The 15,255-nt window shown below is 43.7% G+C and overlaps 1 protein-coding gene across 7 annotated transcripts in view; it reads left to right on the top strand.

Moving 5' to 3' along the window:
* The window catches only part of Numa1 (nuclear mitotic apparatus protein 1), an 80,123-nt gene that overhangs the window by 30,724 nt on the left and 34,144 nt on the right, over positions 1 to 15,255 (top strand). For 3 of the 7 annotated variants that reach the window (XM_046441832.2, XM_046441833.2, XM_046441830.2), the window contains exon 2: positions 15,172 to 15,244. In XM_046441832.2, coding sequence (XP_046297788.1) covers positions 15,203 to 15,244 — 42 coding nt within the window. In that variant the 5' untranslated portion in view covers positions 15,172 to 15,202. Of the gene's footprint in view, positions 1 to 8,829; positions 9,141 to 9,764; positions 9,942 to 14,434; positions 14,624 to 15,171; positions 15,245 to 15,255 lie in introns of those variants that run through there. The other 4 variants (XM_046441829.2, XM_058578509.1, XM_046441831.2 and 1 more) reach the window with 3 other exon arrangements.

The following is a 15,255-nucleotide window of genomic DNA, read 5'->3' as shown; positions in this document are numbered from 1 at the left end:
GTGGATCCAACCTTCTGTTCATGAACTTGCAGCCTTTGATAGCAGCTAGCATTTATCCCTGTACCAAGACTTGTATTAAACACTTTACACATACTATCTTGTGAATTCCTCATATTAAACAACCCTCTGAAAAATACTGTTACTCCCATTTTACAGATGAGAAAACTGAGGGCACAAAGAGATTAAATAACTTGACCATGGTTGTACAATTTATAAGCTCTTTGAGCCACAATTTGAATTAGGCAGACTTAACTCCAGATGTCATGCTCTTAGTTCTTATACTTTATTGTCTTCCTGTTTCATACCTTTCCAGTCTGTGTTTCATAGAGTTACCACCCTGAAATAGTTTTGATCATGGTGCTTCTCTTTATTCTCCCTTTAGAAACCATGGTTGTGTCTCATCACCACAGGATAAAATTTGTATTCCTTAACATGATGTAAGTGTCTCACATTTTGGTGTTTGGTGCTACTTATCCTTGTCATGAAACTGCACACTGCTGCAAGATTTAATACAGTCTCTGTACACACTCTTCTTTACCTAGAATGCTCTTTTATTTTTTTAAACTTTTGGTGGAAACCCTATTTATCTAACTCTTTAGTATTTAGCTTAGGTATTACTTCTGGGTAAAACTTTATCCATCAGCCCTTCCTGAGTTACGCAGTTCCTCCCAGCTCCTCTAAATCAATAACTTTCTTCTCTTTTTTTCCCATGCTGAAGTCTTTTCACCAAAGGCAGAATCTCAGCCATCTCTTCAGTTCCCCACCTTTTCCAACCCGGACATACTAAGCTTTGGTGCTACTCAGCTTTTCAAATATCCCTTTTCATTATTTATTTTTTAAATTTATTTTTATTGGTATATCAATTATACATAATAATAGGATTCATTTTCGCCATATTTATACATGCACAGAACATAATTTGATCATCCTTCTTCCCCAGTACCTTCTCTTTTCCTTCCCTCTTCCTCCCCCAATCCACTTGCCCAACTCTACTTGGTGTCCCTTCTATTATTGTTATTATTCTAATGATTATAGTGCTAGCAGAGAGCAGTGGCACATGCCTGTAATCCCAGCAGTTTTGGAGGCTAAGGCAGAGGGATCATTAGTTTGAGGTCAGCCTCAGCAATTTAGCAAAGCCCTAAGCAACTTAGTGAGATCCTGTGTCAAAATAAAATATAAAAAGGGCTGGGGATACGGCTCAGTGGTTAAGCACCCCTAGGTTCAATCCCTGGTACCCCCCAATATAATAGAAATAATAGTGCATTGTCATTGTGTACAGGTGTAATTCATTGTGTTATATGCATACGTGGACATAGCATAATTATGTAGATTTCGTTCCTCAGTACTTCCCCATATCTTTCCCCTTCCATCTCTCTTGATCCCCTTCCTCTACTCTGTTGTTTCCCTTTTTCTGAGATTTCCCCACACCTTTTTTTTTTTCAATTTTTTAATGAAAACAGTACCCTTATTTTATTTGTTTATTTTTAATGTGGTGCTGAAGATTGAACCCAGTGCCTCACACATGCTAGGCAAGTGCTCTGCCACTGAGCCACAGCCCCAGTACCTGCCCCAAGTGGAGAAAAAACTTTTGGCACTTTATCCCTTTCTGTTTAGTTCCTGATGCCCCTACATTGACAGGGCACTTTAACCTCTACTTCTAGAGGTTAAAGTGCTGATTTGCCACCTGCTTTCTGCCCCTGGACTTCCTGTTTGTTATGTCTGTCACTTTTTCTTTTTCTCTTTTCTTTTTTCTTCCTCTCTTTCTTTCTTTTTTAAATTTTTATTTATTTTTTAGTTGGACACAATATCTTTATTTATTTCTTATGTGGTGCTGAGGAACTAACCCAGGGCCTCGCACTTGCTAGGCGAGCGCTCTACCGCTGAGCCACAACCCCAGCCCTTTTTTTTTTGTACCAGGGATTGAATATAGGGGTGCTTAACCACTGAGCTGAGCTACATCTGAGCCTTTTTATTTTTTAATTTTGAGACAACATCTCACTGTTTCCCAGTTGGTCTTAAAATTGCTACCCTTGTGACTCAAACTCCTGAGTAGCTGGGTTTATGTTGTGTACCACTGCACTAGATGCTAGTCACTTTTCAAAAGCACACATAGAATACCCTTGTCTTAAGACACTTCACTACCTCTTACTGCTTGCTTGTGTACGTTCTCTCTGTGTCTCTCTCTGTCTCTGCATGTCTCTCTCTCTTTTTTCTCATTTGGTACTGGGGAAGGAACCCAGGGTTTTGCCCATGCTAGGCAAGGGGGCTACCACAGAGCCACACCCCCGTCCTCTTGGCTCTTTAGTCACTAGGTATTGATCTCTACTAACCTTGCCAATGCTATCTCATCTCCCCTTGAGCATTCCCCAGGCTTGTGTTCTTTGGCCTCATATTATTGTTATAGATGTATTTCTTCCTCCATGGGATTATAAACTTGATTTTAAAGACTATGTAGTTCATCTTTGAGTCCCCAGTATTTAGAAGTGTTTATTTCATGTTTATAGTTGAATATCCTTGATTAAATTTCATTAATCCTAAGGAAAGAGTAACATGTTTTGTAGAACTTAAATCTCTAGAGAGAAGCAAAAAGGATTTAACCCTAAAAGGGAGAAATTTCAATTATTAAAAAATATTGCTTATGTAGAATTTTGTACTTCTTGGTGGTGCCAGATAGATGGGATTTATTTTATCTAATAATTATCAAGTTGCTTAGCATCTTCCCCCCCCCCCCTGGAAGATTTGTCATTTATTTGGAAAGGAAATTCTAACCAGTGATATTTTGACCAGATACTGAGGAGAATATTTCTATTCTAAAATTTGCTGCTGTTAGTGGTATCCTGAGGAAAAAATCATGGGAATTTTTGGAGATAGAAAAGTACTTATACTCGGGGCTGGGGGTGTGGCTCAAGCCATAACGCGCTCGCCTGGCATGCATGCGGCCCAGGTTTGATCCTCAGCACCACATACAAACAGGGATGTTGTGTCCGCCGAAAACTAAAAAATAAATATTAAAATTCTCTCGCTTTAAAAACAAAGGAAAAAAGAAAAGTACTTATACTCTAACCCAATCCCCTTCTTTAACTGAGATCCAAGCTAGGGCTAGTGACTTGCCTTGTGTCTTGCATCTGGTAAGTGACTGGTCTATAATTTACTTCAGGGGCTTTCTTCCCCCCCTCTTTTTTTCCCCCTCCCACCCTCCCTCCCTTCCTTTTTTCCTTCCTTCTTTCGGTTGAATCCAGGAGCACTTAACCAATGAACAACATGTCCAGCCCTTTTTATTTTTTATTTTGAGACAGTGTTTGGCTAAGTTGCTTAGGGTCTTGCCAAGTTGCTGGGGATGATTTTGAACTTGTGATCTGTCTGCCTCAGTCTCTGGGGTTGCTGGGATACAGACAGGCATGCGTCACCCTGTTCTGCCTTCCAGGGGCTTTCAAAATCAAGCATAGTGTTTTCAACCATTAGTAGGCTGTCTTTAGAGTTATGAGTCTTTTATTTTATTTTGGTACTGGGGATTAAACCCCACTGAGCTATATCCTCAGGTATTATACCCGCCACCCTACTTTTTAATTTTTTTCCCCTTGGTACCAGGGCTTGAACTCAGGGGCACTGGACCATTGAGCCACATTGCCAGCCCTATTTTGTGTTTTATTTAGAGACAGGGTCTCACTGAGTTGCTTAGCACTTCGCTTTTGCTGAGGCTGGCTTTGAACTCATGATCCTCCTGCCTTAACCTCCTGAGCCTCTGGGATAACAGGCATGCACCACTGCAATGGCCCACCTCACTTTTTTTGAGACAGAATCTCACTGAGTTGTTGAGGCTGGCCTTGAGACCTTCCTGCCTCAGGCTCCTAAGTCCCTGGTATTACAGGTGTGTACCGCCATACTCATTGGAGTTACACATCTTTACATTGAAACTTTTCTGTTTTTGTTTCTTTTGCCTTTTTGTCATCACTTCTGTGTTTGTGAGCAAATACTGTGCCAGATATATTGCCTGTGGGGACAGAGTCATTTTACAATGAAACAGGTTCTTAGGTGTTTTGTAGAAAGGTCTTCTTGAGGGAGAAATGAGTGGGCCTCTTGGATGTTCTAATGAATCCTCCCTGGGTTTTGATTTGCCCTCTGCTTTTGTCCCCAGGAAGCCTCAGGCTTACCAACATTAACTCATTAACCAGCTTCTACCCTCTGGAGAGGGAGAAGGAGGCTATGGTAAATAAGTTGTAGGTTAGGCTTCTTAAAGTCCTACCCTCCCTCTAGCCAACAGTGGAGTTTCCTTCCTGCCTCTCATGCTTGAGGTATCTCCACCAGCCCTCATATTAGAAGACTTTTCTTTGGTGCTTGCTGCTTCAGAGGAGTCTTGGTCCTTTAATGTTTGTAAAACTCTTGGCATCCTCAGAAAAAACATTTTTAGTGATGACTTGAAATTAGAGCTGTTCATTCTTGCAGCATCTTAGTTATAGTACTAAACTCACTTCCCAGTCTACTTTTTATTATTGACTGATTGATTGAGTACTGGGGATGGAACCCAGGTCCTCTTGCTTGTTAGGCAGGTGCCCAAGTCCTCCTCACCTTAGAAAAAAAAAAAAAGAAAAAAGAAAATAACGAAAGAAATTAGAGTTGGCTTTGGGTTTTTTTGTTTGGTGTTTTTTTTTTTTTTTTTTGGTGCTGGGGATTGAACCCAGGGCCTTCTGAATACAATTCAAGCACTCTACCAACAGAGCTATATCCCCAGCCCGAGCTGTTTTTTATTAAGATAATTTTCTGAGGAAGAAGTACAAGGCTTTTTTGAGCTGTGGAGAATGTGCTGGCTTTTATCCAGGCATTCAGTGATTTTTCTGCTTAAGAGCAGTACAGAATAATGTAGGGATGTCATAGACAGCTCACTACTAAAGTGACTAATGCATGTAAATAAGTCACTTAATTCCTGAGTCTCAGATTTCTTCATCTTTTAAAACAGCTTTATACAATGGTTCTAGTCTTTTCTCTGCCGCTTGATGTCCTAGCATAATAAATACCTACAGACTGTCATTGTTGTTGTTGCTGTTACTGTTGTAATTAATAGTTAATTTTTAATGAGCATTTACTATCATTAGGCACTGTGCTGAATACATCCCATATTTTATTTATTTATTTTTAATCTTCACAGTAACCCAGTGAAGACAATACTATGATTATCCCTATTTCACACAAAGGAAACTGAGAATTAGATTAAATAACTTGCCTAAGGTCACATAACTAGTTCAGTGTTAGAGCCACAATTTGAGCCCAGTTGGGTCTGTCCCTAGAGTTAGTTCTCTACACAGTCTTGTCTGATCCTCAGGACAATCTATAACTTTATAGACCTGCCTAACAGGGTAGAGGGGTTTGGGTAAGGGAAAACCTGACTTAAAAGGCAACATTGGTCTAATTCATGGAGGGCCTTGAATACCAGGCTAGTTATTCATGCTAGAATCATCCTAGGTTCTGGGCAGTCTCAGGAAAATTGCTATTTCTCTGTCTTTTTAAAAATGTAGAAAATGGTAATATACATGAAAAACTGTAATATTGACATTTTAAACAAATAATCAAATGAACACCACCCATGATATGGCTCAGGAGATGGAATACTACCAGGCTTCTAACTGAACACCATCCCCTCCAACTTCTACTTGAACAGTCTTCCCCCAAATTTTTAAAATTATTTTTTAACCTTTTCTATTTCTTCTTTTCTTTTTTTGGTACTGGGGATTGAACTCAGAGGCATTCAATCACTGAGCCACATTTCCAACCCTATTTTGTATTTTTACTTAGAGATAGGGTCTCACTGAGTTGCTTAGCTTCTTGCTTTCTTTTTTTCTTTTTCTTTTCTTTTCGTTTTTTCTTTTTTTTTTTTTTTGCTGAGGCTGGCTTTGCACCTGCGATTCTCCTGCTCTAGCCTCCCGAGCCGCTGGGAGTACAGGCAAAAATGGTTTCACCACTCCTTTTCGTTTTTGGGGTACAATGAGCAGAGGCCTGTGGAGACCTGTAGAATCAGGCAAGAGCCTGTGGCCTGCCTGCCGCCTATCTGGCTTGAGAGGCTGGGGCAATTCTGCCCTGCCACAGGAGGGGAAATAGGAGAAGGCGGCTGGGGAAAATGGCAAGCCTCTCTGGCTGGCCTGCAGAGGCTTGGCCACTTGGCACAGAGGTTCCAGAGTAGAGTTCAGCACCTCTGAAACTGCCCAGCTGGAAGCTGTTGGCTTTGAGTTTAGAGAATAGGACAGGGATGGGGAGACTTCTTAATTATTTATTTTAAATATTAATTTTTTAGTTGTAGTTTTTTTTTTTTTTTTTTTTTTTTAAGACACAAGACCTCTATTTCGTTTATTTGTTTTTATGTGGTGCTGAGAATCGAACCCAGTGCCTCACACGTGCCAGGCAAGTGCTCTACCACTTAGCCCCAGCCCTAGCCCTGAGACTTCTTATTTTTAAATACAGTATCATTTCTATCTTGTCTGGGAAGCTTTAGGGCTAAACACAATGCCAGATGTGGCCAGGGCAATTTTAGCAGGCCTGTCTCCTGTTTTTACCCCCATACACTTCCTGGAGTGTTGATTGTGCCAGTCTCTAAATTAAGCTTGTCATTTTTCTTCTCTATAAAAATTTTTGTATCTGCTTTGCTTTTGTGATGTTCTTTTTTTAAAAATACTTTTCCTAGTAGATGGACACAATGCCTTTATTTTATTTTTATGTGGTGCCAAGGATCGAACCCAGTGCCAGGCAAGTGCTCTGCCAACTGAGCCACAACCCCAGTCCTGTGTTGTTGTTTTGAATAAGAATTTTCCTCACTAGTGATGGTGATTGCTAACTATGACTCTAGATGATACTGTGGGATCAGGCAGGGCCTAAGGGAAAGGAGGTGATGGGAAGCCTGTACAGCTGACCCCCACCTCATCCCAACCACTTAACTATAGTCATTCTCTGGTGGCCAGAAGGTTGGATTGGGAAACCTGCCATTCAGATGTTGTTCAGTGGAACAGATTTAAGGAGCTTTAGGTACTATAGTGGATCATAGAGAAAAAGGTGGAACTAGGTGATGCTCTTGAAGACAAGATTTTCATGCAGATACACAGTAAAGCAGTACAAGTACTGAATACAGAATGTAGATAATTTTTCTGACCACCAATGTAATAATACATGGCTATTAATTCAGTCAGCCATGGTGGTACACACCAGTAATCTCAGCTACTGTGAAAGCCTGAGGCAAGAGGATTGCAAGTTTGGGGCCAGTCTAGTCGACCTAATGAGGGCAACTTACTCCTATCTTTGGGGTAAAATTTAAAAAGGGCTTGGGATATAGCTCAGTGGCAGAATGCTTGCCTAGCATACACAGGGCCCTCAATTTGATCCCTAGTACTGCAAAACAAAAAAATCCATAAATTCAAACATAAAACAGCACAGAAAGTCCCCAATCTAACTTCTCTCACAAGTTAGCTTCTGTTAACAGTTCAGTATTGGAGGAGCTGGGATTTGATCTAACCCCTAAAGTGAAACCTAAAAGGCAGACTGGTGGGAAGAAGGCAGACATTCTGAGGATCCAGTCTCCTTCCTCAGGAGGAGCACTCTCTCCAGCTTCTCCAGCAAATGGTGAGCCAGCCTCTGCTGGGACACCTTGGTAACAAGGGACCAAAATATTAAATAGGAGATAAGTTAAACTTGGAAGTACCCACTGCATGCCTTATTTGTGCTGTGTTAGCAAATGGGTCAAGCACCTTAAGATGTTACTGAATTAATCCTCATCACCTTATTACAGAGGTTTCTTCATCCATATTTTATAGTAGGAGTACGGCCAGGGTTGCGTGGTTAACATCTAGTGGTAGAGTATTTGACTTTTTATTCACTGTGTGATCTATGGCAAATTATTTAATTTCTTTGGCTCAGTTTCCTCATCTCTGAAAGTGGGTGGCAATAGTGCGTGCTTCACTGAGGGACTATTTAAGAATATAGGTCAGTAGAACAGTCTGGGGCACATAGTAGGCACTTAATGTTAGCTACTGTGTCATGCCCTGTTTTCTCTTTTATTCTTAACCCTCATCATCTCCTGAGTTTGATTATGCATGTCAGCCCTTACTCTTTCCCTCCTTTGTACAGTGTCTTCCTCTGCTTCCTATCAGTCCTTTACCTGTCTCCTCAATGCCTCCCATTCCCCTTCTTTCCATTCTATCTTAGCCTCTATACCCTGTTAACCTATCTCCTCTCTGTTGGGCACTGCTTGCTGCTAGTCTCCCTCTTTATATATCAGAATAAACCTGGAGTACCTTTCTCACAGCTCTGTGGTAAAAGCAAACATCCAAATAAACTTTAAACCCTTATTTGATTCTTCAGTTTTAAGTTGAAAATTTTCCAACTCTGACCTCAACTCACCCTTCAAGCCTGTCTTCCCACTGCTTCCACACCTCTGTGCTTTCTCCTCTTCCCATTCCTCTCTCCCTTTCCCCCTTTGGGAGAAATTCTATCTTTGGGCTTCAAGATCTAGGTTAAATTACCACTTCATTTTCTCAAACCTTCCCTGCTCTCAAGTGCTTATAATTTTTCTTTATGTTTTTTTGTAGGTGTTCACACATCCCGTCTTGAAATATAATTTTTTTAGTTCATTTCTCATCTCTTGTGGAATTATAACCCACCTCAGTGCAGAAGCTGGGTTTAATTCATCTTTGGATACTCCCTGCAATATCCTATAGCAGTGCTTTTCACATAGTAGGTGCCTAGTAAATGTTAAATGGGCTTCTCCTTCAGCTTGTGAAGGTCGCTGCTCAGTGGGTGGAAACGCTGTGTTTTTGTCTTCTAAGAGTCGGACATCTTTTTTCTTTCGGCCATGGAGGAGAGGCAGAGCCTTTAGGTCCCAGTGCCTCTGTCTGTTAAGGGCTCCAGCCAGTGCCTGCCGTACTCAGTCCCATGCCTTGGCCCCTCAGCCCCTCCCCACAAATGCTCAGCGGAACAGGGGATTAGGTTCTGGCAGCACAGCTGGGATTTTGGCGGCCATTCCACAGTCGACAATAGCACGCAGCCACCGGGACAGGACAGCGCAGGCCTGTACTCCAGGGCCAGAACCTGCCTGGGCTTCTTGTTTGGGTGACCGAGGGGGAGGAGCGGGCACAGTGCGGCATCCTGGCCTTGCTACGCAGAAGGTACGGGCTGGAGAGATTCCCGTGGGGAATGGGCTTGGGGGATGGCCATGTCTCAGGGCAGGCGGCACCCACGGAAGGAGGCAGGCGCTTTGTGTGCAAGCCGAGCTGGCGGGGTGGCATGTGTGTGCTCCCAGACACGCCTGCCCTGGTCTCTCAGGAAGCTGCCCGTGAAAGGGCCTGCGTTTTGCCTGCTCTTCAGAGCCTTGGGCAGGGGTTGACCGAAGGTGCAGGTGGTCTGGCCTGCCCTGCTGTGGCTGGCCAGAGAGATGGAGAAGCCATCCCTCTGCCTTAAGCCCTGGGTGGAAAAAGAGAGAAGGGGGAGTGTCCGGGTGATCCCAGGTTTGTCAGGCAGGCCGCTGTAGATGTGTTTTGTGTGTTTATGCCACAGTTTGGCTCATTCTTGCTGCCGTCGCACTTCAGTGACTTTGCCTGGCCGCTTGCTCATGCCCTATTCCCCTGCATCCCGCCCTCTTGTTTGGGGAGCAAGCCTCCAGCCTCCCTCTTCCCCGCCATCCTTTCCAGTGCACCCCCACCCCCTGCTAAGAGGTCCCTGCTTGGCTGTTGCTCCCAGACCACAGAAGCTTGCTGTGCCTTTAAAGAAAGCAGACTCCTGGCTGTGACGCACTTCTGGCTGTCAGCCAGGAAGATCGCTCCTGCCAGGCTGACTGAGAAGAAAACCAACAACTTTTCTTTTGTGTGTGGGGTTACTTTCCACTGGCCCCCCCTTCCTCCTCTCATTTCAAGATTTTAAATGCTAATGGCGGATTAAAACCTGTAGATACGTTTGGCTTTAGGAGTCTGGTAAGGCCCCCCTGCACTGAGACTTTTTCTCCCTCACTCTTTCTCTGGGTTTTTGTTCAAACATGGACGAGGGGGTGGGGTGGATTCTCCCCCCTCACCTCCCTTTCCTGCGCCATCCTTAAAGGGGAGGGAGAGAAGAGGGAGAGCAAGTGAACACTCAGAAACAGGCTCTGGGAGCAGAGCTTGCCAACATCCGGGAGTTGGCGCCTTTCAGAGCAGAGGGTTGCTTTCTTTCCCTCTTGCGTAGATGTCACTGTGTTTTTGTTCAGAGGAGGAAAGCGTGTGCGCCTGTACTTGAGCTATAAAGACAGCCTAGGAGAGTGCTTCTCTGTTGCTTTGTGAGGCCTTGGGTTCAAGGTGGTGGGTAGTGAAACCGGGTTCATTTTGTCAGCTGGTAGGGACCAGGGTGTGTGTAGTAGTGGGGGCAGGTGCTGATGAACTACTGGAGCGGGCCCTGGTGTATGCGCATGCGCAGGCACTGCATGCATTTTCTGGCTGCGGCCCAAGGTCTATCTAGTTCATGATCACAACCTTTTGCTCACATCTGATGACTCTGGAACCTACTGAACATGGGGGAAAGGGGTGATATCAGTAAGCACTTTTGAAGAAACCAGGGAATCTTGGTTTCCCCAGCATCTCCTCTCCAGTGCCTCAGGTCTCTGGGCCAAACTCTACGCTACAAAGAGAGGGTAATCTCTGTGAAGATGGGGAGGTCTGAGTCCAAACCGAGTCCCTTTAGAGGGTTCAGGGAATACATCCAACAAATCGTTTTGCCTCTGACCTCAGGAGTTCAGAGAAACTCTTTGGACTTAGACCAGAAAGTCTACTCAGGATTCCCCAGGGGATGAAAAAAAAGATCATTTTCTCCTTCCATGGCTTCTCATGGAGGGCTGATCCTGTGGCCTTTTATCTTGTTTAAGTGATGGGATGAACCAGCAAGATATTTCTTATTCTGCTTTTTGTTTTTTGAGACTGGATCTTGCTATGTTGCCTAGGCTGGTCTCAAACTCCTAGGCTCAAATGATAGTTCTGCCTCAACCTGGGACTAGAGGTATGTAATATGGATGCCTGGCCTCCACCCCCCAACTTTTTATTTTTATTTTTTTTTATTTTTTAGAGAGAGAGAGAGAGAGAGAGAGAGAGAATTTTTTAATATTTATTTTTCAGGTTTCGGCAGACAACACATCCTTGCTTGTATGTGGTGCTGAGGATCAAACCCAGGCAGCACGCATGCCAGGCGAGCGCACTACCGCTTGAGCCACATCCCCAGCCCCACCCCCTGACTTTTTAAATGACTAATTAGTCTATGGCAAGATAGCTTGTTCTTTGCTGGGCCTGTTTGGAGTCAACCTGCCAGGTGAGAGGTCCAGGTAGTTGCTTGGGGGAAGGGGGTGACATCAGTAAGCACTTTTGAAGAAACCAGAGTTGGGTAAGAAGGAGCTCTAAGATCATGTTCACTCTTTGGATGCAGTTGTTTCTCAAATGGCAGGGTGGGGAGAGGTGGAGTATGTCTTTCAGAAAGGGGTGCACAATATGGATTCTTATGGCTACAGGCAGTCAGGCTCTCTGGATATGCTTGGGCACACAGATGGGGCAGCCATTTTCTTAGCTGTGAGTCTGTGGGCTTTTGGAACCATCCAGTGGAGAGGGGGATGGGATTCAGGGAAGGATCCTGTGAGGTGGTAGTATGTGTGGCCCTGAAATTCTGAGAGTGAGAGTTAGCATTAAGGAAAGCAGTTCAGTGGAGACAGGGGCCCATGAACTGAGAGATAAGTACAGTTTAGCAGCTCTGTAGACCAAAGGTCACTTTGTGTTATCTTTAGGTAAGGTGGTGTTCAGGCTGGCTGTAAGTGGCTAAGAGGCAGTCTCCAGGGGAGCTGACACCCTGGCTGGGGGAGGGGTCAGGATAGCAGTACTGCTGCAACTCAGATCTTCTGGCCTATTACTTGGTCTTTCCTAAAACTGCAGTTTTTTCAGAACAGACCCCAGAGCTCAGCAACCTGACCCTCTGGTGCTGGTCCTTGCATCTGGACAGGTGGTTTGCATTAGCTTCAGCCCTGGTAGGAAATCATGGCTAGGCTGTTAACTCTTTAAGATCCAGAGAGGGTGCATGCCAGGTGGAGTGCATTTCTTGAGTGTCACTTTTCATACCCTGAGATAGCTTCTCTGGAAATATAGAAGGTTCCTGTAAATGTGGGAATTGGTCCTGATGTGGGGGAGTTGCATCTTGGGGAAACGTAAAAAGGATGCAGGGCCTTACATTTGCAAGGCAGCTGCTTCTGTGTCTCAGTTCTTCTTGGACTAGGGAAAAGAGGAGCCATACCAGCTCTGGGAAGCCTCTGTCTTGGATTCTGAGGGCACTCAGGGCTCAGCCTACATTCTGGGATTTTTCGTTTGTTTGCTGATTGGGTGAGGGGTAGGGGGGCTGATGGAGTTGGGGAGGATCTCAGCAGATCCTTCTGTGAAATGGTTTCAGGCCACAATCTTAGGGATCTGTTTTTCCATCACCATCACCCAGTCTTCTGGGTGGGGCCTGCCTCGAATTTCAGGGGGAGGGTGGAGAGGATGGTGCTTTGGCTGGAAGCCCTTGGGTTCCAAGCCAAAGTCTGCTTAAAGCAGTAGTCCCAGTGCTAGCACTGGCTGTGCCACTGGCTTCAATCACTGATGACCCAGAGAAGCCATTGATACCAGCGAATAGCTGTGCTGTGCTTAAGTCACCCAGTCTGGAGTCCTGTCTCTGAGGAAGTGCCCCGTTGTGGACTTTAATGGCAAGATCCTTTAGTATTTCCTAGTGTTTGGATTCCTCCTATTTCTCTGCCTGGGGACCATGGGAAAAGGCACTTGGCTTTGCACAAGAGGACATAAACAGAAGGTTGTAGGTTTTGCCTTTGAGATGAAGAAAAGAAGCTGAGTTAAATCTTAGGTCATTTTTAGCAGCGTAGCTGTAGAATGTCTCAGTGGGGACAATATCTACCGCTGGTTGTAAATAAAAATTCTGATTGAAGCTGGGCTCAGGGGCACATACCTGTAATCCCAGTTACCTGAGAGACTGATCACAAGTTTGAGGCCAGCCTGGGCAACTTAGTGAGACCCTGTCTCAAAATAAAAAGATCTGGGGTATGTAATTCAGTGATAGAGCACACCTGGATTTAATCCCCAGTACCAAAACAAAAACAAAAACAAAAAAACAATTCTGACTGAAACATTGGGCCTTACTGAAAGACTGTAGGTCTAGAGGCAGTGGTGGGGATGAGGGGGAGGGGATCTGGGCCATGTTTCCTTTGTTATTGAATCAATCGCTCAGAGACTTTTTTTAAAAAGAAGTTCCAGTTGAGCATTTGGCTACTGCTGCCTTCAGTCTACTGGCCACGAATGGTCCTTCTAGCTTTAGGCTGGCCAGCTTAATTTCAGTGTAATAGTTGAGATCATCTGCCTCAACTCTTGCCCTGCCCCAGAGGTGCGGCAGTCAGTGTCCACAGATAGGTCATGCTTGGTGAAAATTATCCAAGACAGAAAAACACATGGATCCTTTAGCTTCTTCACCCTCCTGAGAATTCCCTTAACCATTTCACTTGCTCCTGCCAAAGCACAGGTAAATTGGCTCATTTCCAAGACTGTGATGCTGGTGTGACAGAATCATGTTAGGTTTTCCAGGGTCAGGAAACATTTAAATTGTTTTTTAGTTGTAGATGGACACAAAATATTTATTTATTTATTTATTTATTTATTTATTTATTTATGGTGCTGGGGATTGAACCCTGGGCCTCACACGTGCAAGGCAAGTGCTCTACCACTGAGCTACAGCCCCAGCCCCAGGAATTTAGTTATATTAACATTTAATTATTTTCTTCTATTAGTGATTCAGGTGTATTTAATTTTACTCCTCACCTTGCTGTAAGTTCCTCAAAGTCAAAGATTATTGCCTCCTAGCCCATCTAGCTTTCAACACAGGTTGAACATATGTAGGGACTAAGAAAATACCTTTTGGTTGGTAAGCAGAGTACACTTGAATAGGAAGTACCAAGAGATAAAGGAGAAGCAAATAATCAGATTTATGTATCTCTTTCCCCTACCTGACAATGAGCATCTTATGGGTAAGAATGGAGTCTTTCTTTGTCCTCAAAACCTTACATACAGAAGGGGGTCAGCTAATATTACTTCTACAGAATTTGCACCTTGAAGATGTCAACACTGGGGGGAAGTTTATAGATCATGTGGCTCTCACTCTTGTTCCTCCTTCTGGAGTAGTGACATACTGGGCACTTGTGGCAGGAGGGGGTGGGGCTGACTGTGCCTGAGGAGATTTGTGGGAATTATAGGGACTGCTAAGAGGTGTTAGGAAATATTTACTCATCAAATCTGTGGTTCCATGGGTAGGTTGGCAGGCACATGGCAGATTCCCAGTTGCAAAGGAAATTGGGGGTTAGAATACCAGGACAAATGCCTAATCTTTCATTTAATGTCCCTTGTGATCTCCAGAATTAGTCTTGGACTCATCAGGAGACCTTGGTTTGGATATGTCCGGTCCCCCCATTTGAACCATATCTGTCTTTGATGTGAAGTGGAAGATATGAAAATCCAGAAATTGGAATGGTTTTCCCATGGACTTGGTTATTGTTGGGTAGAACTGCAGAAAGTGATTAAGAATGGAAATAATTTATTGATTACCTACCATGTGTCAGGTACTATGCTATTTGCTTTATCTTTAAGCACCACAATAAGCCAGAGAGGTGTATGGATTCCATTTTGCAAATGAAGAAACTTAGGCTAAAAGAGATTATGTTAATTGTCCAGAGTCACATGACCATGGTCACATAGAAAAGTATTCAGACCCAGATCTGTCTAAAAACACGTTTGTTCTATGATTAAGAGTACTATGTTCCAAAGAATGAAGCTGAAGACCAACTTTGAATGTTCTGTTTTCCACAAACTGAAGATTACTTGAGAAATTCTTGTGAACAGAATTTTTTACTGTCATCCCTGACATTATAAGCTTTATAATAATTTATAATATAGTGATAAGTTTTATAATATGCTCTGAGCTCTCAGAATTCCCTTGGTGCCCTGGTGGATTAAGTGTTGAGTGAAGAGTGATTTATTTAAGTTTTCAGAGCTGGCAAATGGAACCATTTCTCCTCTACTCCTTTTTTTTTTTTTCTCCTCTACTCCTTGATCATGGATATCTGATATGATTGCCTCTCTCTCTCTCTCTCTCTCTCTCGGGTTCCAGTGTGTTGGGGTGACTGTCTGGTATCACCAAGATGACACTCCATGCCACCCGGGCAGCTGCACTCCTCTCTTGGGTGAGTAGTTT

The sequence above is a fragment of the Marmota monax genome, unplaced genomic scaffold, assembly GCF_021218885.2.
Source record: "Marmota monax isolate L192 unplaced genomic scaffold, Marmota_monax_Labrador192_F-V1.1 WCK01_AAM20220418_F8-fsc00068, whole genome shotgun sequence".
Taxonomy (NCBI): domain Eukaryota; kingdom Metazoa; phylum Chordata; class Mammalia; order Rodentia; family Sciuridae; genus Marmota; species Marmota monax.
Note: the sequence above shows the minus strand (reverse complement) of the source record. Positions and strands in the feature narration are given on the sequence as shown.